The 22,623-nt window shown below is 51.9% G+C and overlaps 1 protein-coding gene across 5 annotated transcripts; it reads right to left on the bottom strand.

Annotated features, from left to right (window-relative positions):
- Positions 1-11,724: 11,724 nt before the first annotated feature.
- TSPAN17 (tetraspanin 17) lies at positions 11,725-22,217 on the bottom strand. 5 transcript variants are annotated; one of them, XM_049109112.1, is made up of 9 exons: positions 21,978-22,210; positions 18,592-18,642; positions 18,356-18,502; positions 17,370-17,540; positions 15,503-15,628; positions 14,816-14,863; positions 14,053-14,169; positions 13,910-13,972; positions 11,725-13,334 (listed from the first exon to the last, which is right to left on the bottom strand). In XM_049109112.1, the coding sequence occupies exons 1-9, from the start codon at positions 22,062-22,064 to the stop codon at positions 13,197-13,199; spliced, it is 948 nt and encodes a 315-aa protein (XP_048965069.1). In that variant the 5' UTR covers positions 22,065-22,210; the 3' UTR covers positions 11,725-13,196. The 5 variants fall into 5 exon arrangements, with proteins under 5 accessions (XP_048965069.1, XP_025290117.1, XP_025290118.1 ...); XM_025434332.3 differs by having other exon boundaries at positions 11,725-13,366; positions 13,911-13,972; positions 21,978-22,207; XM_025434333.3 differs by lacking the exon at positions 21,978-22,210 and adding an exon at positions 21,120-21,164 and having other exon boundaries at positions 11,725-13,366; positions 13,911-13,972.
- Positions 22,218-22,623: the final 406 nt, after the last annotated feature.

Here is a 22,623-nt window from a genome sequence, read left to right on the forward strand (position 1 = left end):
GGCCAAGCAGACTGTCCCTCGTGGTTCCAGCCTGGTTCCAGGGCTGCTTTGGGCCTGGCCCCATTGCTCAGGCTTTCAGCAGGGTTAAGAGCATGGGCTCAGAAAGCCAAGGGCTCAGAAAGCCAAGAGGGGACTGAAACGGAACATTTTACAGCTGGGGAACTGAAGACTGTGAAAAGGCAGTAACAGACAAAGTCTTTCCCACAGTGGCATGGAGCTGACCCTGACTAGGGACCTTCAGGCCTCCACCAGGGAAAAGGCAGTGTGGCTGGGGCAGGAGCTGCGAACCATGTGACACTTAGCAGGCCACTGTGGCTCTGAGTCCCCACTTCCTCGTGTATAAGATGAGGCTGCTCCTCAGGACCATTAAACAAACAGGAAATGGATTTGCTTATATGAAAATACTCGGGATGGAAGTGAAAACCTATATCCACACAAAGACTTGTACAGGAAAGTTCATAGCAGCCTTATTCACAATTGCCAGATGCTGGACACCATCCAAATGTTCCATCAGTTGGCAAATGAAGAAAGAAACTGTGTATCCACAAGATGAAATACTACTCAGCTCTCAAAGGAACAAACCACTGACACACCCAAAAATATGGATGACTCTCAAAAGCATGACACCAAGTGGCAGAGCCAAACTCAAAAGGCTGCAGCTGTAGGACTCCATACACAACTGATTCTCATTATTTCCAGTAGTTCTGTTCTGTAAAGTGGCTGCAGACACTGAATTTGTGAAAACGAACCACCGCTCTTGGGTGGTTCTGACCGGGCAGTCCGGGTCAGGTTCCTGCAAGCCTCTATCAACCAATCAATGCGTAAGTGTGTTGGGTATGTGTTTCTGTAAACAGAAAAACACTTTCTTTAATATATATTGTTGATTCAGTCACACTGAACTCACGGCCAACAACACTAAAGCTCAGGTATGAATGAAGCTCATCGAACACGTATTTTCTCTACCAGGTACGTCACAGCCTTCTCGGCGCCTCGGACCACTGTGCGGAACTTGAGCACTACACTCGCTCTCTGCTCGGGGCCATTTTAAACAGCAAAACCACCAAGAAAGAGCACAAAAATGGGAAAAACTTGGTACTAAATAAACATCTCAAAGGACACTTGTTTACAGTATGAGAGCTGAAAGAAGAAAACAGAGCCTCACCTCAGTGGGGAACATGTGTATCAAGCGAATTAAACTTTTCACCACTCTGCACATGTCCATGAATCACCATGAAAGCACCACAAAGTATTGATTTGGGGGTTACAAATAAATTTTAGCGAGTAAACAAGTTAACAAATATGGAATCTGTGAATACTGAGGATTGTATATAAAACTCTAAAGAAAAAAAATCTAACCCGGGGTGACAGAAAGCAGATCAGTGGTTGTCTAGTGTGGGGAGGCGCAGAGACTGACAAGGAAGGACCACAAGGCATCTCCTGGGTGATGGAAATGTTCTCTATCTTGATTGTGGTGGGGGTTACACAGGGGAATAAATCCATAAAACTCATTGAAATATACATTTAAAATGGGTACATTTTATTGTTTGTAAATTATACCTCAATAAGTTGACTTTACCTTGGCATGACATCTGATCATTCTGCCATTTCTTTTGGGATCTCTGGGCCAGCCTCCTTGGAAGAATCAGCATAGGCTGAATGAAGAGGCATGGAGTGCCGACTTGGGCTCCATTCGGAAGCTCTCTCTGTCTTACCCTCCCCGTGAGATGGCATGTATGACCCAGACCTTTGGCTTCTCCCACCCAGACTTTCTCATTCCCATAGTGTCAACAGAACTCATTTGATTGCACATGTCAGAAACCCAATTCAACCCAGCTTAGACAAAAAAGTGGGGAGGGGGTGTTATTTGTGCCTGTCATTGGAAAGAAAGCTCTGCATCAGACATGGCTAGATCTAGGGCTTAAGTGTGGTCACCGAGCCAAGGTTGGGCACCACTCCTGAGTCTATTTCTCTGTGTCCGTTTCCCTCTGGGACCATGGACAGGAAGGTGGTCCCCAGCAGCTCCAGAATTCCAAGCAGAGGGAGCTTCTCTGTCTCAGCAAAGACTCAAGAGCAGGTATCCTTTGCCCACTTCACTGCCAAGGAGGTGGAGCATGCTGACTGGTCAGGCCTGAGTCCTGTTCTCACTTCCCATGAAGAATATGGACCAAGGGTAGGGGAGGATTCTTCCTGAAAGAAAAGCCCAGAATATGGGAGAAGAGATGGGACCAGGCAGAAACAATAGATGCCTAACAACCAGTTTGCCTTGAGCCAGAGCTCCTTCTCTGGGGCTAATGTTATAGATACATCAAGAACGTGGACCTGGCAGGGAATGGATGGGAAGTGGGAATTAAACTTGTTATTCTGGAATCTCATGGAAAAAAAGGCAGGATATTTTGAAACTAATTGAGCCAGAGAGAAAGAGGAGAAAGATTTCCTGGGCTCCACACCTCTTATCCCTGCAGCTCCCACAGACTAGAAGTAATTGCCTGGCTTTGCTGCCCCAGCTCCCCACTCCTGATGCATAATCCAGGTACCATTTACTTCTTTGCCACAGAGATTCCAGTGACCTAAACATTTTGTCCCTGTTTTGAGACCAACACCAATTATTTTGATAACTAAGTCCTTTCCTGGTATGCCAAGAGCTCTGTCATTCAGTTCTGGCCTTAGGGAAATACTGTGTTTCTATCTTTTTAACAGGACATGATCATGGAACCTCCTGAGCATCAGTGAATTTTCTTAGACTCTTGCTAATGGAGGATCGGCTCTGTCCCTAACTTTTTCAAGAAACATCTTTGAGAACACACTGAATTTTTCTTCAATTTAACAAACTTTTATTAAATATTCACTTAATTGGAAACAAATGAAAGAGATGGTACCTGCCCTTGTCTCTTCCTTTCTAATGTTTATACTTATTTATTTTCTTGTGTTAGTACATTGGTTAGGATTCCACTATAATGCTGAATGGTAGTACTGATAGTATCGTTGCCCTATTCCTGTTACTAATGTTTTAAGTATGAAGTATGTCATAAGTATGAAGTTTGTTCTACATGTCTGGTAGATGCCCTTTATTGGGATATAGAAGGTTGCTGTTTTTTTTTAATTTCTAGTTGCTAAAAAAATCATGATTTTTAAATGTAATGTAATTTAATTTTTTTAAAGTAGGCTCCATGTGGGGCTTGAACTCATGGCCCTGAGATCAAAACCTGAGCTGAGATCAAGAGTTTGACACTTCACCAACTGAGCCACCCAGGCTCAACATCATCATTTTAAAAAAATCACAAATTGATGTTGAAATTTATCAAGTACTCTCTCTAGATCACATTTTACTAGGATGTATAATCCAAAAGTTTTATTATACTGAGCTCTAATAGACAGTAGACAGCAACCTACCGGAGGGAGTGAGGAGGACCAGTGACAGCCAGGGAAATAAAGGAACATTTGAGTTTTTTCATTCAGAGATATGAAGAAACTGACCAGCATCAATGCAGGAAATGGCATTGTGAGTTGAGGGGGACAATCTAAGCAAGAATATGGTCTTCTGAACATGCCTCCAGAGAATGGGGACTAGTCTGGAGTGTTCCTTTCATATGAGACACCTCTTCTGGTTAGCAAATGCCTGTCCACTGTGGGTTTGGGACACACAGGAATGGCAGCCGGGGTACTTACTTGACAGTGAAGTCAACACAGATGGCAAAAATCAAGAGAATAGTCAAGATTATCCTTGGAAATTACTTAAATTGTCCATAAAACACATACGTGGGTTTTATGTCTAAAACCCTGTAGGAATTCTAGAGTGCTCCTGCTTGCCTGCCAGGCTAACTCCAACTTGCTTCCGGGTTAGGTTTTCTCCTGTAATGTTAATGTTCATTAATAGATTTGTTCAGTCCTGGGAGGATTACTTGAGTTTCATCTCAAGTCAGCCAGAAATCAGACAATACAGGATGCCACTGTGATGTGCAGGTAGCAGGCACTGGACATCTTCTCCCAAATGGCCAAGAAGATCTCTGTGTCTCCTCTAAATCAGGCTAAATTTGGTCCAGACACCCTTGGGAGTCCCCTTTGTCCCCCTGAAGTCTGTAGGCACAGTGACCTGGGAGTAGCAAGCCTGGCTTCCCCAGGCCCTCCAGCCCAGCCGACCCAGGCAGGACTAGTGTGTAGTCAACACCACCTCAGGAAAGGGGTCCCATCCACCATGACCCCACAGACCTGGCAAAGGGGCTTCTGGCCTTGATCCTGACCCTCCTTGCTTTATCGTCACCAATTTCTCAGCTCATCTCCTTTTTATAGGCGCATTGGCCTCTTCTTCTTTTAAGATTTTATTTTTAAAATTTTTTAATGTAATCTATACTCCCAGTGTGGGGCTTAAACTCATGACCCCAAGATCAAGAGTCACATGCTCTATTGACTGAACCAGCCAAGTGCCACATAGGCCCCTTCTTGTTCCTCAAACACCCCACTTTCATCCCCAACTTAGGACCTTTGCACTGCCTGTTACTTTTCCTGGAATGTTTTTCCTTCTCATTGTTCAGGTGTCAGCTTACATGTCACCTTCTCAGATAGGCCTCCTTGGGTTCCTTCCTAAAGTGCCAGCTCCATTCCATCACCCTAACACATAATCCTGTTTATTTCCTTCTGAGAACTTATCATTTGTTACCATCTTTAGTGTTTATTTTCCTAGTTACTCTCTTATCACCCCCACCCATGAAGGTCTTGATTGTTTGGGTCACCTTGCAGCTACCCAGTGCCTTGCACACAGTAAGCACTTAATAAGTATTTGTTGACTGACCATGCAATGGAATTCTTGTTTCTAGTGAGCCCCATGACTGCCTGATCTTGCTTTGAAATGTCTCTCTCTCTCCGCAGCGCATGACTAATTGAGGACATTGCCTGCCCTACCTTAGGGCCCCAATACTTCCTGGGATGCCATTCCAGAACTCCAGTCCTGTCTCCCCTAGATTGGCCCCTGCCCTTACCCCAGCAGGCAGCTGAATTCCAGAGCCTTTCTATCCACCTGTGTGCTCATCTTGCCCCAGGATCTGTGTTGAGGGCCGGATGGCAGCCTTGGCGGTGGGCAGAGGCAACTGCAGACTCCCCGTCTCTGTTACGGATCTGCTCAAGGCATCTCCACCTTCTGCCCTCATCTCTACCCCCGTGCAGGCCTCCAGTGAGCATCTCTTGGCGGCACCTCCCGCCCCATTCATCCCCATTAGCTGCCGTCCACACTGGGCCAGAGGGAGATCAATTACCAGTGCTGGCCACTGAACCGTGCTAATGAGGATGTACGCTTGCCCAGCTGGAGGCAGGGATGGGTGGGAGGGGTCCAGGAGGCAGTCAATGTGAGTTAAAGGTGTCAGGGAGGAAAGCTCTCTCTGGGGACCCTGGAAGAAGCCCCCTGTGGGGCAGGGACCTCAGGAATCAAAATTTAGCTCAAGCTGATTGAGGGAGAAAAAGGAAACGCCTGGTTGAGGAGTAGGGGCTCAGGGAGCAGGGGTACCACTGCTGAGAAGAGGGCCATCCTCAGGCCTGGACTGATCAGGTGCCCCCTGAGCTCTTGCTCAGGCCTTTCCCTGCCAAAGATGCCCTCCCAGTGTGCCCCACACCCCAAGGGCCAGCTCAGAGATCTCCACCTCCACCCTCACCCCTAACAGAAAAACCACCCCAGCTTCCTGGCTCCCAGGCCTCCTAGACCTTGCCCTGCTGGATTCCGACGATGCCAGATGGCGCTGTTCTGTATGAAAAGACACTTGACCTCTCTTGTAAGAGCAATGCAGGGGAAAACCAAGAGGAGAGATCATTCCTTCTATCAGATTGGCAAAGATAGAAATGGTGGATAAAGGCTGGGCCGGCCCTGCTGCTGAGAGCAGAAGGGGCAGGTGCTGCTTTATGTAAATGGGTGTGATCACTTCAGATAGCAATTTGGCAGTAGCTATTTAAATTAAAAATGTGCATGCCCTTTAACCCAGCCATTGGCTTCTGTGCATCTATCTTCTGAGATACAAGGGCTCAGAGATAAAAGTACAAGAATATTCACTGCCTGGAAATACCCCCCAAGTCCATCAGGAGCGGCCATGAAAGTCCACACAATGGGGCATTTCCCCACACACACACCCCCACACCCCCACGCCTGCGGGGCGAGATAAGCAGACTGCTTATCTCCAAGCTGTTGGGGGAAGTAGATCCGTTAGTGTAAGTAAAGTGCTTAGAGGAGCGTCCAGCATAGAGTAAGTACAAGTTCCTGCTATTATTATTGGTTTGCTATTGTTGAAAAGAATTGGGTGGATCTATACATACGGATATGTAATTATCTCCCAGAAATGCTGGTCAGTGAAAAATGCAGACAGAAGATTCTGTCAGAGGCCCCAGTCATGCAGTGTGTGGATTGGGTCCTGGCTTGCTTTGTTCCTTTTTTTTTCCTTTAAGATTTATTTATTTATGATAGACACACACACAGAGAGAGAGAGAGAGAGAGAGAGAGAGAGAGAGAGGCAGAGACACAGGCAGAGGGAGAAGCAGGCTCCATGCCGGGAGCCCAACGTGGGATTCGATCCGGGTCTCCAGGATCGCGCCCTGGGCCAAAGGCAGGCACCAAACCACTGAGCCACCCAGGGATCCCCACTTGCTTTGTTTCTTGAGGAGATCTGCTTTGGAATGCATGGACCGTCTCCGGGAGGACAGGGCCAAGACTAGCAGTAGTGGCTGCCTCCGGGGAGAAGAAGGTGACCGGGAGACAGGGGTGAGAAGGGATTTGCACATATTCTTTCATGCAGTTTGTGGTTTTTAACCACACGCCTGCACCACCTACTCAAACAAACAAATAAATCACTTGTCAAGACTGGTGACTCACCTGCCTGAATCTCCCACCAGACCCTGAGCCCCCTGAGGACAGAAACAGCTGCTGCCAAGTTCTGGGCACCCAGCATAGCCTGGCACACACAGGTACTTGACAAATGTTGGCTGGCAGGCAAGCCACCTGGAATTCCATGTGGCCCCTCTGCCTGGAACCCCCTCTCCCCAGGCATGTTTCCCAGGAGACTCCCACAGATGGAGGCGGATGCATGCTGGAGCAGCCTGGGGATGGCCTGGCCTGGTCAGGAGGCAAGCCTGAGAGCTAATTTCCAGAGGATCATTCCTGGAAGCAGAACCCAGGTGTCCAGGTGTGTCCAGGCCTCTAGGTGTCTAAGCCTCTGCCAAGGACTAGACTTGGGGCCACAGCAGAGTTACCGATGTCCCCATCTGTCTGCATAGCTGCACAGGGGACCAGGTAGGCATTACCACAGCAACAGCCTTGGCAATGCCAAGGGACTAATTGTGCGGCTTTCACACCTCTGATTGGCTAGCTTCCAGGCCCCCAGATGCAGTAATGCTGTCTATCAGGCCAATGCTCAGGCTGAGGAGCAGAAATGAGGCCCCAGGCCCAGGAAGGGACCTGCTGGGGCCAAGTCTGCCCTCAGCCCCGACTTGGGGCCACCCTTCTCTGTAGCCCTTCTCTTGTTGCCCAGTGAAGCAGTGGTCACTGGCTTATAAAGTCTAAACCCGGGATCCCTGGGTGGCGCAGCGGTTTAGCGCCTGCCTTTGGCCCAGGGCGCGATCCTGGAGACCCGGGATCGAATCCCACATCGGGCTCCCGGTGCATGGAGCCTGTTTCTCCCTCTGCCTGTGTCTCTGCCTCTCTCGCTCTCTCTGTGTGACTATCATAAATAAATAAAAATTAAAAAAATAAAAATAAAAAAAAATAAAGTCTAAACCCCAGGAGAGAGAGTTTGGTTCTGCCTCTAATTAGATGCTTGGAGTGAAGCCCAAGAGGGAACAGCTTGACTATCCACCATTCATCAGGTAAAGGACAGAGAGGCAAAACATGGCTTGTCCCTGCAGGGAAACACCCCAGCAGTCACTCAGGGAAACACCCCTATGGTCACACAAAACAAAACAGCTTCACAAGACACGTTATGGGGTTTGGGAAGCAAGAGAGGGACAGTATCCTGCCACTTCAAACACACACACACAGTGATACCCAACATTTTCTATGTGTATGTAATACGATTACAAAATTTTTAAAATGTAAAATGTCTGGAAGGATCTATGGCTCAGAGCCGTGATGACACGGGAGGAAGGCAGGGGAGGGGAATAGAATGAGGCACTTAAAGGGATTTTAGTTGCATCCATTTTTTAAAAAAAGATTTTATATATTTATTTGAGAGAGAGAGAGAGCATGAGTAGGGGGAGAGGGAAAGTGAGAAGCAGACTCCTCGCTGAGCAAGGAGCCCCACACAGGGCTCAATCATGACCTGAGCGAAAGGCAGACACCCAACTGACTGAGCCACCCAGGTGCCCCAGCTTCATCTATTTTTTTAAGGAGATTGGGTTCCTATTTTACCTGTGCTATCAAAATAATTTAAAATTAAAATTAGGGGTGCCTGGGGGCACCTAGGTGGCTCAGTGGTTGAGCGTCTGCCTTTGGTTCAGGTTGTGACCCTGGAGTCTCAGGATCGAGTCCTGTATCAGGTTCCCCACAGGGAGCCTGCTTCTCCCTCTGCCTATGTCTCCGCCTTGCTGTGTGTGTCTCTCATGAATAAATAAATAAAATCTTTAAAAAAAAAAAATTAGGGGCACCTGGGTGGCTCAGATGGTTGAGCATCCAACTCTTGATTTCAGTTCAGGTCATGATCTCAGGGTCCTGGAACTGAAGCTGCATTAGGCTCCATACTCAGAGGGGAATCTGCTTGAGATTCTTTCTCTCCTCCCTCCCTCTGCCCTCCACCCCCACTCTTTATCTCTCTCCTCTACCTCTAAAATAAATAAATCTTTTTAAAAACAAAATAAAGATTTTGGTCTATGTCGCTTTTTCATAGAAAGTGAGACCAGGGGATCCCTGGGTGGCTCAGCGGTTTAGCGCCTGCCTTTGGCCTAGGGCGCGATCCTGGAGTCCCGAGATCGAGTCCCACGTCGGGCTCCGGCATGGAGCCTGCTTCTCCCTCCTCCTGTGTCTCTGCCTCTCTCTCTCTCTCTCTCTCTGTGCCTATCATAAATAAATAAATAAATAAATAAATAAATAAATAAATAAATAAATAAATAAATAAATAAATCTTTAAAAAAAAAAAAAAGTGAGACCACTTGCTGACCACCCCATTTAGTACCAATGCCTACCCCAACCCCACACACTCCCAAGGACCCCACCTCTCTCTAATATTCCCATAGTACTCATCCTTCCCACTAAGTGATTCATTATGAACACTCACCGGGTGGCATTTTCTTGCTTCCTAGGTTGGTCAGCAGCTCTTAGTCCAGGAGAGTCCTCCCCACTGCCTGTTTCCATGTTGCTCCAAAGCTGGGAATGGTTTTATGTTTTTTGATAGTTGATAATCAAAAGAGGGATAATATTTTGTGACACAAGGAAATTATATGAAATTCAAATTTCAGTGTCCAGGAAGTTTTATGAGAACACTGCCGTGCTCATTTGTTTGTCTTGTCAAGAGCTCCATTCTGCCATAAAGCAGAGTTGAGTGGTTGTATGGCCCAAAAGCCTAAAATGTTCACTATTTGGCCCTGTGCCAAAGACTGGTTCTGGTATGTGAGCACCACAAGGGTGGGGGACTTCGTTTTGTTCCTTATGTATCTTGATACTGCAGTGTCTGACACATAGTAGGTGCTCAGTAAATCTGGTTGAATTAGTAAAGGTGTATGCATTGGAGCATGTCCCCGGGACCTCCTAGGGAAAGTGAGCCCCCTGCTCACCATCTGCAGGGGCCTGAGGGTGGGCTCAGGCAGTTTTGTTGGCTCTGAGTCCTTGGAAGAGAGACCAGAGGGCGGCAAGGCCTGGATTTGGCACCAACAGGTTGGGCCCCCAGGTCTTTGGAAGCATGGCATGGACTTGCTCAGACCCAAGGGCCTCCCCCACAATGATGCCCACACCTGCAGCCTCCCCCGGTCCACAACCAACTCGGCTACCCTGCATGGGCTATGCTTTGGTGCCCTCTGGTGATCACTGGGAATGGTTCCCTCCAAAGAATGCACCACCTTAACCTCACTGGCCATCTTTTGAGAGGAAACCCTACCCCAGCCTCTGGAGTCCATTTGACCTCCTCACCCGGAGATCCAGGGGCTCACCAGCCCAGGATCTCACATTCCTTTCCAGTTCCCCATCTGGAGTAGCCTGATGATGATGGGACGCCCTCCCTCCAAGGTGATGCCAGAGCCTGCCAGCAGCTCTCCTCTGATTAGACAATGCAGGTCCAGGACTATGGGAGGCTCCCAGGCTGCCAGACAATGACCACCTCCGTCATCACCAGTGTGCACTAGTGCACCACTCCTCCCAAACAGAGGGTGGGAGGATGACCTCAGTCCCCAAGGTCCAGAGATCCAGCTAGAAGGATGGGCAAGGGGTGGCCTTATAAGCTTCCCTGTGTTTTCTACATATCTGGAGAGATCTCCTTCTGGGTAAGGACTCCTCAGCACAAAGGAAAGAACTGCTCTGGGTTCCACTTTGGGGAGAGGAAATGCCTCTAATGAGCATGAAATGCCACGTACTTGTCACATGTACATATTATACACCACTAGCAACTGTTCCAACTGCCTCTACCAAGAGACTATGGGATCCAGGACAAGGGCAAGTTTGAGCTGCCTCAGTAACCTCAGCCTCTAGCCAGGGCCTACCTGAATGGATGATAGTCGATGGATGGACAGACAGATGGACAGATAGGTAGGTAGATAGATGGATGGGTGGCTGGCTGGCTGAGTACATGGGTGGATGGGTAAGTGGGTAAATGGAAGATGGACAGATAGATATACTATAGAAATGGGGATCCCTGGGTGGCGCAGCGGTTTGGCGCCTGCCTTTGGCCCAGGGCACGATCCTGGAGACCCCGGATCGAATCCCACATCGGGCTCCCGGTGCATGGAGCCTGCTTCTCCCTCTGCCTGTCTCTGCGCCTCTCTCTCTCTCTCTCTCTGTGACTATCATAAATAAATAAAAAATTAAAAAAAAAAAAAGAAATGAGCTTTGGAGAATTCTGGGTCCTCAGCCAGGGTCACAACCACTCCTACTAGTCATATCTACCCCCATCTCATCAATCCCATTTTCAAATATATTCTGGTTCTACCTCTTCTCTCTGCCTCTCACCTACTCCCACCTCTTCAGCACCCTAGGTTCCTTCATGCCAAACCCATCCCAGCTGAGGGCCTCTAGGGCAACTGGAACCCAAATCTAGAGAACACTGTTCCCCTGGAGCTTCCCAGAGATGGCAGCCTCTCCCACCACCCCATCAAGGAGTCCCTCCTGCTAGGCACCCCAACTGTCACAGTCCAGCCATCACTCTTATTTTCTTCATAGCATATATTGCTAGCACAAATGTTGATGTGCCTACCTGTTTTTATCTCCTGCACAGGAGTACAGCACTGGAGCCAGGACCATTTCTCTACATCCTCACACCTAAGCAGGTACTCAACTCAACTCACACTTGGGCTGTGACAGCTTACTGCCCCTCGTAAGTTGGCACTTCAAGTGTGCATGTTTCACCTTGATTCAGCAGAAGGGCAGGGTTGGTGCAGTGCAAGATGCCAAGAGGGGTCAGATCTGGGGGCCTCCTCTCAGCTGTGGGCTGTGGGCAACTCCCCCCGAACTCATTTCCTCATTGGGAAAATACTCTCCACCTCACAAGGTGTTGTGAGGTTTGGGAGGGAAAATGAAAGGTGAAAGCATTTAAAATCAGAAACCACAGGACACATGCACAATATTGTGAGCTGCATTTATTGTAGCATGGAGAAACCAGCCATAGCCTATCTTTCAGAGACCCGAGGACACCACCCAGCCTGTGTCTGGGAGCCATGATGCTGGGCACCTGCCCCACACCCTGCCCAGCTGCAGGAGCTCCTAGCATTCCTGAATGGCAGAGTCGCCAGGGCCCCCATGGGTGACTGTCCCATAGAGATAATGATGGCACAGGGGCCCCTACCTCTTTTGTTTGGCTAGCAGGGTTTTAAATGTTTTTTTATTAGTTGCCAACAACTTAAAAATCAGAATACTTCACATAAAAATCTAGCTTTTTTGTCCTCTCCACATTTCTTGCATTAGACCTACCTATGTTCTATGTTCCCGCTTTACAGCGATTAGCTACAGCTGAATGACAGCTGCCAGTTTCAGGTGGAAATCTGTGCTTTGCCACCATCCCCACCACACCTTATTGTCACTCAAGGCCAGTTGCCATTAGCGACTCAGACTCAATCATGCAAGTATTTCTTATCACAAAGCAATGACTCTGTGTCCCATCTCCAGTAATAGTGGGAAAAATCAAAGTTGCACTGCAGAGGCCTCACAACTCAAAGGCCTACTTTATTTTTATAACCCACCCAGCACTGAGGGCATCTAAGTTAGAGATCTGCTGTGCACTTAGCCCAAACCTCTCCTTTCATCCACAAATGCTCACTCCACATATACCTCTTTGTGCAGATCTGAGAACAGCAGCCAGACTTCCCAAATCTGAGCCAGTCTTCCCCTTTAGAAGTTTGTAAATTCCTTGAAACCCAAAGAACTAGCAAGCAGGGTGGACTCACCCAGCACAGGGCTGTACCCCGTGGAGTTGCCCTAGGAAAAAAACCAGACCCAGGTAATGCTGTGCTGGTGCGCCCTCTGGTGTCCAGGAGACAACTCTACAGGCCATCCTGAAGATTTTGAACTGGATTCCAAGTGAGCCTTGGAGTCAACCATCAACAGCCCCCAAATCTGGGTCCCCCTATCCTTGAGGGTGCCAAGCTCAGGCTTCCAGCTACCTCCTTCCCAAATCCTTCCTGACCTCCATCCCACCCCTCAACCATTCTCCTGAGTATGCTGGCACCCATCTCAGCCCCCAGGAGGACCAGACTCTTCCCAGGCTATGGCCTCTTCCAGGCAGGCTCCAGCCTCTCCCCCTTCTTCACATTCCCATGCTTGGATCTTGGCCTGGCCCACATTAGGCTTGCAGCATTTGCAGGAAGAACTTTGCAGAGGTGGAGGAAGCCGACTCCCAGCCTACAGGATCAGGCAGGGCACTTAGGTGAGCAGAACGGGCCAGGTTCTCAGAGAACGGGAAGCACATGTCCCAGGAGATGATGACACTGAACAGCCCCTGTGGCCACATGGCCATTCTTCACAAGATGCTGGGGATCTGGATCTGGACTTCTACGTGAAATATACCAAGTTTTAAAGGTTGGCTCAAATGTATACACTATCCAGGCCAAGAAAACATGTTGGCAGGGTGGGTCCAGGCTGGGGCCTCAAATGGACAGCAATGCTGAGGCCCCGCAGCTGATAGAACCTCTGAGATGGTGGGCGTAATCCAGTGGTTTTCAAGGTTTTGTTTATTTGAGTAGTTTGTAGCCATCATCATGTTTGATCCTGGGAGGCAAGCGAGGGAGAGAAAATTCTTGGACCCATTTTCAAGTCTGAGACACTGAGGCCACAGGGGGCTTCTGGCAGGGTCAAGGTCATAGCTAGTAGAGAAGACAGCTCTGAAGCTGCATGAGGCTGTGTCCCAGGCAACAGCAAGCCCCAAGCCTGCCCTAACAGCCACATGCACAGAGAGGTGTGTCCCAGCTTGAGCAGGGACACAGCAGCCCCCTACCACCCCACCTGGTCCACACATACCCTCTTAGCTGTGCCATTCCTAGGCCCCTGGAGAGCCCACCACCCACAACAGCCAAGACAGTGGTTCCCTGTGCACACTCACAGAAACACACCCGCTCCCTGCATATAGCTCCAGGACAGGCAGCAGCACACAGATTTCTCCATGGGCACACAGCACACCCACACTCAAGCCCCATAGGGAGCTCAGGTCTAAGCAGAAACACCCACAGCCTTGCCCATCACGGGTACAGTGGCACGGGAGAGGGGGTCCCTGGGTAGGCCAGGCAGGTGGCCATGGCCAATGTGGCAGCCTCACCAGTTGGCCTTCACTGCCTTGATGTCACTCACAAGATTCTGGGCCAGGCAGATACCAAAGATCTGTAAGACACAGAAGCAAAGTGAGGGAAGATGTGCTGGCAGGGCAGGGGTGTAGGGGGCATGCTGTGCTAAGGCAGTACCTGGAGGAGAGCGATGCCCACAAAGACCCCAGCCACGATGATCAGGTTTTCCTGCAGCCACTTCTCAAACTGGCCCACACAGCCTTTCGTGTGGATGGAGCCCTGTTGCTCCAGCTCCTGGGGACACACAGGCAAAGGGCTTGGCCCCACCCACCCCCACAGGCCTCTTCTCAGTCCAGTTTGCTAAGCTCATCCCCACCCCAGGGTCTGCCATCTTAGCACGTGCTGCCTAAATAGAGCTCTATCACAGAGCCTACAGAGCTCTATCATGACCAGCTCCTGGTCATCAGAGTCTCAGAACAGATACCCCCTCCTTCAGAAGGCCTTGCCTGACCACCCAGTCCCAATCTCATCACTTCCCTTACTTTATTTTCTTTCAAGCTCTTGGTTCAAACTGTCACATTACTGTTCATATGTATTTATCCATGAGCTTCGTGTCTTTCTTCCTTTACGGGAGTAGGAGCTCCTTGAGAGCAAGGGCTTTGTCTGCCTATCTCAGAAGCATGAATCCCTAGCGCCTAGGGCAATGCCAGGTGTGAGCGCCAGTGGGTGCTTGACAAAGAACTGGAATGAACAAGCACACACATGTCCGTGCCCACAGGTCCATTGGCCCCATGAATGGCAGTACCAAGCCCTAGGTGCCTGGATGGTTTCTAGGACTCAGCACCACCTCCCCACAGAATCTCTGAGGCCTTTCAGAGGAGCTTATGGAAGGCTGCTCTTCCCATCCCAGTGCCCCCAACTCTGTCCCAAACCCTCTCACCAGTCTGAGCCGGACATCATAGCCACACTGGGTGTTGAGGACATCTTCCTGAGGAAAAATAGGCCAATGAGCAACTTGGTGATGGGGTATCCTAAGGGGCCCAAGGCACCCAGCACTGCAATAGTTCTGGTTCTCAGGGGAAGCAGATGGAACCATGGACTCTGACAGGCCACCACTCCTACATGAGGCTCACTGAGTCCCATCTACCTCTTTCCCTGGCACCAGGACAGACGGCTGCGAACACCAGCCCGAGCTGCCTCGTGTTTACAAATCCTGCCTGCTCATGTGTTACACAAATGGGAAGAATCCTGGCCCTCAAATGTCCCAGATAAACTGTGATGGATGGAATATCACAGGGAGAAGTTTCTGCTCTGAAGAAAGCCATAAAGGGGTCAGAATCCCCAGGCCCTACCACTGCAGAATAGTGGCCCAGAGGTGTGGCGGCTGGCTCACTACAGAGACGGGTTTTGTTAAAGGGGTATGGCCCCTACCCCAGCAGGCCTCACTGCTGCCCAGGGACACAAACTCCTTAGCCTCGTAGGAGGACTCCTGTGTAAAATGACCTCCCCACTGCCTTGAAGGCCCCCAGAGCAGGGCCAAGCCCAGCAAGTCCTGTGCTAGATTTTCCCCCACACTTGGCCTGTGCACTGCAATGGCCTTGCTCCCCCCTCACCAGGCCCCACTCACCGCAGGGTCCCTGACGCAGCAGGAGAAGGGCACCCCGCAGCGCTCCCGGCTTGGGTTCAAGTCAGTGCAGTTGAAATAGATATTGAGGTTCCAGTCATTAGGCCCTCGGGCTCCGCAGCAAGACCACTGAGGGGCAAGAGGAGAGCCCCTGGTGAGCCAGGCCTGCCCCAGAAGCCCCCATCCAGTTGAGAGACAGGCCTGGGCTGCAGGAGACAGGGCAGGGCTGGGTTAGGCGGGGGTCTGGAGGCAGACAGGCAGGTGGTCACCTCCTCACCACCCTCTCCCAACAGGAAGGCCGGACCTAAGCCCAGAGCCATCAGGGCAGCACTACACTCCCACCCAGGTTGTGGGGAGCAGAGGAGTACTGGGAAGGGGTGCCCAGAGAAGTGGATGTCAGGCCAAGCCCCGTGAGGAGAGGCACCACTAAGTCCACGTCTGTGCCAGGTTTCCCCACACTTGCCCCAAAGATTTTATGAAGACTTTCTCTTTTCCTCTCTGCAGGAACAGGAGGGCAATCCAGTCACCCTCACCACAATCCCATCACACTCCAAAAATGCTGTTGGCAGCACCCAGATCCCTGTCACCCCTACCCAGAGCATCATGCGCTGCCTCCCTAGGCTCAGAAATAGCTAGTGTGAAGCAAGCTCATGAACTGGGGGAGACGGGAGCACAGGCCTTAACCCATGTGGCAGGAAAGCCAGCCCTCCAGGGACCAGCTGGGTGCAGACACAAGGTGGGCACTCATGGCTGAGCCGGGGGAGGGAGGCATGGCCATACAGCTCTGTGTGCATAGGTCTCAGTGATGGCCTGGCCTCTGCTGCCTCCTCTCGCTCTGCTCAGCACCTGCTACGCCTGCGGGGAACATCCACCCCTCTTTCCACAACCCTGCTTCTTCTACAAGGTCTTCCTCTTCTCCACCCTTCCCCATTTCAGCTTTTACCACAATTTCTAATTTTTTACACACACGCGCGCACACACACACACACACACACACTTGTCCATCTTCCTCATCATCCCTCTCTACCTCCAGATTGCCGTCCCGTGAGGACTGGTCCCAGCTTTTTTCACCATTGAACTCCCAGCAACTGGCCCAGGGCCTGGCACACAATAATAAGTCTGTACCAGTCTGCGTTGAATGACAAACAGATCATGTCCTAACTGCTGGCAATACATCTGCTTCTGCCCTGAGTTGAGAACTCCTCAAAGCAGGGACCAGATCTGGCTCATCTCTGGATCCAGTGGGAACAGAGTCAGAGTGGGTGGCATAGAAGTGGGTGTGAGCGGAGGAGGAGGTGCAGGCAGGAGGTGCCTGGGATCTCTTGCATTGTTCACTGACTACTTCTTCACACAAGTCAGGGAGAGGAGTTTCAGAGCAGAGCTTCTGGGGAGGGGAGAGGTCTCAAACTCTAATATGTTCGGAGGCCAAACAACATAATGAGAGAAAAGGGCTGACAGGTATAATAAAATAGAGTGGCAGAGACGATGGCAAACAGAGAGCTCCTATACTAGCAAAGGGAATGGCAGCAATGTAACCCAGCTAATACTATGGGTCCAGGGTTTATTAGGAGAAATCTGTATTTTTATATCAAATGTCCTCCTGTAGGTGTGTTGCAAACCCTGGTTGAGTTGCTGCCAGGTTTGGAGGCTTTGGCCTCTGCTCCCCAACGCTGTGTCCCTGCAGAACTAGGCACAATGGGGACCTACGGGGATCACAGAAGCTGGCTTCCCCTAAGACAGGGGGCCTTCTGGCTCTTTTCCCTGGGGTGTGGGTGGGGGAATGATTCCAGAACACAGGGAACTTGCTCTCGCACACATCTGCCCAGCAGGCGCCTCACGTATAGGTAGCCCGGGCTGGCGCGGGACTCACATATTCCTGAGCAAAGTCAATGAGGTTCTGGAGGTCAATGTCATCCCGATAGGCCTTGACGTTGTTGTTGATGAAGAAATTGAGCTGGTCTCGAATCCAGTCCTTGAATACAAAGGCCAGGATCCCTGTTGCCAGCTCCAGGAAGAAGATGAGGCCAAGGAACACTGAGAACTGGGGTGAGGGCATACAGACGGTAGGTGTCAGAGACGCAGGGCCTGGGGGTGCCACTGGGCAAAGCTTCCCCCCAAGAGAGCCAAGAGTCCCCACTTCTCTCCCATTAGTACTGTTTTATGATGGCGAAGGACAGCCCGGTTCTTACCTCCCCATCCATTCCGCTTCCTGTGGTAATCACCCTGTTTTCTTTGAGAAACCACCCTCCTTCACCTCCTGTAGCTCACGCAGAGAGCCATCTCCACCTCTTTTCCCATTCCCAGATAGAGACTGGGCCTACGCCAGTGACAGGAGCCCACCCGTCAGAGCGCTACCTCTCCCAGGACCACAGAAATTGTTCCAGAGACAGTCACTCTGAACCAGAGAGGTACAATTCAAGGACTGGTCCTCCACTGCTTAGGAAGAAAGAGCCTCGGCCTCCAGTATGAATTCCTGGAGGGGCAGCATGAAGGTAGTCTCCACCCATTTGTGGGCATCTTTCCACCCCATGGGGAATAGAGCCAACTGGAGGGACAGACCAGAGAAACAGAGAAACCAGGCAAAGTGACACTGTGGTGGCCCCTAGATCCAAATGGACTGGCACCCAGCATATCCTTGGGCTTTCCCTAGCGAGCCCACAAATACCCTTTTATGCTTGGCCCCCTAGGTTTCAGTCACAACAGAAAGGATCCTATAAATACAGATAACAGAATTCTGATGATTATTGCTATAATAACATAATAATAAAACTACCCATTATTAAGTACTAACTATATTCAAGAAGTCAGTGGGAGGAGGTTGGGGTCCCCAATGGATCTAAGTGGGGGTGTACTCACAAACTTGAGCAGGAAGGTGTTCTCCCGGAGGGCGCCGATGCACCCAGCAAAGCCCAGCACTGACATGACACCTCCAACCACTATAAACAGCCACACGGGGTCCAGGCCTCCCAGATCAGTCAGCGCTGAGATGTTGGAGAGAACGCCCTGTGCCAAGGGAGCAAAGTCAAGTGGCCAGGCCGATCCTCCCACCACCTCCACCCACGGCAGCCCCATCCCTGACTCCACCACCTTACCTTCTCACCCCAGGCCCAGAGGCCAATGGCCAGGAACAGGGCTCCCAGCACCTGCAGAGGCACCAACAAAGAGCTAAGGGTTGGAGTGTCAGCATCCTTCCCCACCCCCAGTAGAGCCCCTCCGCCTCTAGTAGTCAGGGTCTTCAGGAAGCCAGCGGGGAGATGGGCTGTAAATGGGGTCCAGGGTCCTTCCTAACTTCCCCAGAACACATTTCAGTGCTCCTCCCCTGCAAAACACAGCCTGGAGGATGGAACCCATCCTCGCCCTTCAGGGAAGTCAGAACTGCAGCAGAGGGTGGCTGGGACACTCCTGCCAAGCAGCAGCCACGACAATGTGCTCCTGAGCCTCTCCTCCCACCAAGCCTGTTCTGGGTTCCAGGCTCCTGGCCTCCTTTCTGCCCCTTCCCAATCTGGCCATCCCATTTACTCTGGCACTCTGTGATGGCTGCCCCACTCTGTTCTCTACTTTCAAAGCTCACAAGCAAAGACCCCCGAATGGCAAGGGATCCTGAAGTGAGCCAGATCCAGTTGAGACACTCCAGTCTGAGCCGGTGGCTATGCCCTTGAAAACATCTGGCACACAGTTATGCCTGGACCTTCTAAGCACCACCCACCATCCTGCTTCAGTTACTTACTGGGAAGAGCCCTGGCTGTCCAGGCCATATGCCTGAGCCTGGGCAGGTCCCCGGATATCCATCTCACAGGGAGAGTGCCCCTCCTGCCCCAGCACAAGGCCATGACCCCAGTTCTTCATACCATCCCCACCCACCTGCTTTCACAAGGTCCTCCTCTTCCCCCTCACTCCCATTCCAGTCCATTCCACCATGACCACCCACTTTGAACGCCTTCCTCTCTCTGGCCCCAGGCTCCTCCTACTGCAGTACTCTTCTCTAAAAATGTCTTTCCTTCCCTCCTCCCACACTGGACCTGGGATATGAAACCAAACATCACTTTTCCTGCCTCATCCTACTTGATCCACCCAAGGCTTTTAGACAGGCGACTGACCACGACTTTCTCCTTTCTGAACCTCTCCATGGTTTACTGAACACCATTCCTCCCACCGCCCCTTCTCACCCTCCCTCCCACAGCTGTCCTGTGTACATGGCCACCGACACAACCAGGTTCCACCTTCTGCCTTCTGCCCTTCTTCCTCTACACTTATTTCCACACCATCATATGCTGGCATCTCCCGGACCTCCACCCACACCTCTCCCTGGCACCAGACTGCTAGGTCCACCTGCCTGCTACAAACGCCTCCATGTCCTAGGCTAGGTTCCGTGCACTGGGAATATATCAGCAAATAGGACAAATGGGCTCTCTGCCCTCAAGGGGTTTACATGTCAGTGGGGGAAATCCACAGTGAGCAAACAAGGTCATTTCAGATACCAACAGATCCTTTAAAGAAAACCAAAGAAAGCGACGCAGTAGGGAGTGACTGGGGGTGGTGGAGGCATGCTTTCCTCAGGGAAAATGGGGACATTTTAGCTAGGCTCTGAATGATGAGAGAGTATAGTGAGGAGAAGAAAATTGCAGGTGGAGGGGCTGGCAGAAGCCCAGAGGTAAGATCCAGTTTGGTGGTATAAGGGACAAACTGACAGGCAGCAGGGCCAGACCCTAGAGGGTGCTGGGCACCACTGGAGGAGTCTAGACTGTATTAGTTGATGGTAGCTTCTCAGTAGGGTAACACCAGCGTCCACTTTCCATTAAAACAAACAGAAGTCTCTGGGCCTGTTTGATAGGCACCTCTTCCTGGCCACATAAACCCAAGCCTGAAACCCTCCTGTGGCCCACTAAGTGGCCTGGTCCTGCCAGTTCAGCCTCCTAACTTCCCCTGGAGCCTTCCTCACTTCCCATCCCCTCCCTCAGTTTTGCCCCAATCCTCCTCCTTGGTCTCCCTACTTCCAAGCCTTCTGCCCCTCCTCACTCACACTTCCCACGCAGGCAGACAGATCTGCCTCCATACAAAAGCCAGAACAGACCCATCATCCAGGACTGAAGCCCTCACTGCTTTATACTGCTCTCAACATAAAACTCACTGCCCCAGCCCTGGGGCCTTTCCCACTCTGGTTCCCTACCCCCACTCCCCTGCAACAGAGGGTGTGCCTGGAACAATCCTGAGTTTCTCTTGCCTGTCCCCCTTGGCATCCAGGGACTTGCTCAAATGCCCTGCCTCACCTCCACCCACTGCCCACTGGTAGGTACCGTGGCTCTGCACTTACTGGCCACGTGACTCTAGGTTAAATGACTGAACCTCTCTGTGCCTCTTCCTTCATCTATAAAATGTCGATAATAAATAACAAAGTAGCTGTGTGACTACAAATCAGAATTCATTTAATCTGCCTAACAACCCTGAGGGGCGGGCTTCATGATCACCCCTCCCAGGAAGGGAAGCTGAGGCCCAAAGAGAAGTGACTTGCCCAGAGAGAAGTAGGCTTGCTGCACCCAGACCTCCAAACATCCCCATCAGTACTCTCAGCACATTGCCCACACCCTTGGGAGCTGAGCATTACTGGAGCCAAAAGGCTCACCACACACGGATGACTGCATGGGCAGTACATAGGTAGAGAGCAGCGCCAGAGTCCTGTTGAACAAAACTGAACGGGCCTAGTACTTCGACGAAGACAGCAGGAACAGAGACTGCAGAGGCAGCAAGCAGTCTTGGAGAGATGGGACCGGCGAGGAAGAAGAGAAAGATGACTTGGCAGAGCCCAGTGGCACAGATGCCACCCTAGGAGAGGCACTAGCAGCTCCCTTCTCTGGCAGGGGCAGCACCTCCCGGAGGCCTCGGTTCTGTGAGCTGTGGAATGTTGAATTCTGTTTCCCAGGGCCAGCTCAGGACGCCTCAATAGGGGGAGATACCCTGCCCCTAGCAGAGGACTAGAGCTATTGGCGCTCCTAGCCTGCAAGCTGCATGGGGCAGGTTGACCTACCCGCCCCCCTCCCACCCGCCTTGCTGGAGCTTAAGGCTGGACGAGGGGATCCAGCCCTTCCCCTCACGGAGACACTCATCCCTGTGGACTCACAGGGTGGAGCTCAGCGAACACCCCACACCCCGCATTCCAGAGTAGCAAAGGAGCTGGACAGGAGGCAGGTCCCCGGGACCTTCAGGGAAACACCTCCCCTTTTTCTGCCGGGGCCTGGGAAGCTACCGGGAGACTCCACCTCCATACCCTACCCCGCGGCGCCTGGGACCCGCCTCCAGCAATCCGGGCCTCCCGGGTAGTTCCCCGGAGTGGTCCTGGGAGTGGGCGTGGGAAGAAGGGAGGTTGTGTGACGGTCCCAGCCCTTAAGGCAGGAAGCGGTCCGCCCCCCCGCCCCCCAAGTAGGGGACTGAACCTCCTTTCCCACCACCCCAGCACGGGGCCCGGAACCCACCCCGCGCTCACCCAGAAGACAATGTTGAAGCCAAACAGGAAGTATTTCCCGCAGCAGCCGACCTCCGGTTCCTGGAAGTGCTGGTGCTTGCCCGGCATGGTGAGCAGCCGCCCGCCGGCCCGGGAACCGGAGCCGGGGCCGGGCCCGGCCCTCCACGGGCCGCCCTGGGCTAGAGCCGCCCGGGGCCTAGCCCGGCGGCTGCGGCTTCATGGCCGCGGCCACACAGAGCGCCGCTCGGGCCCCGCCCGCCCCGCAGGGACCGCCCAGCTCCCCGCCAGCGCAGTCCCGTCGGAGCCCCGCCGCCTCTAGGCCTGACTCCGCCCCTGCCCGTCTCAGTCCCCTCGGAGCCCCGCCCCCAGGCCTAAGTCTGCGTCTCCGGGCCCCGCCCCCAGGCCTAAGTCTGCGTCTCCGGGCCCCGCCCCCAGCTCGGAGCCCCGCCCCCAGGCCTAAGTCTGCGTCTCCGGGCCCCGCCCCCAGACCGGCCCCGCCCCCGGCCCGGAGCCCCGCCCCCAGGCCTGACTCCGCCCCGCACGCCCGCCGCCGCTGGGACCTCCCCAGCGCCCTGCGGACCTGCCTGAGAAGGATGATGGTGGCACCACCGCAAGTCTTTGGCACGAAGCGGCCTCAGTTACTCCTACCCTACAAGGCCCAGTACCG

Source organism: Canis lupus, chromosome 4 (genome assembly GCF_003254725.2).
Source record: "Canis lupus dingo isolate Sandy chromosome 4, ASM325472v2, whole genome shotgun sequence".
NCBI classification, from domain to species: domain Eukaryota; kingdom Metazoa; phylum Chordata; class Mammalia; order Carnivora; family Canidae; genus Canis; species Canis lupus.

What these genes read in the sequence shown, in the direction of transcription:
- TSPAN17 (XM_049109112.1), bottom strand. Translation starts at nt 22,064, where the DNA reads ATGCCGGGCAAGCACCAGCACTTCCAGGAACCGGAGGTCGGCTGCTGC. An exon ending in TTGACTTTGCTCAGGAATAT is followed by an intron (nt 15,629 to 17,369) that starts GTGAGTCCCGCG and finishes CTTGCCCCTCAG; the next exon opens with TGGTCTTGCTGCGGAGCCCG. An exon ending in GCTGCGTCAGGGACCCTGCG is followed by an intron (nt 14,864 to 15,502) that starts GTGAGTGGGGCC and finishes ATTTTTCCTCAG; the next exon opens with GAAGATGTCCTCAACACCCA.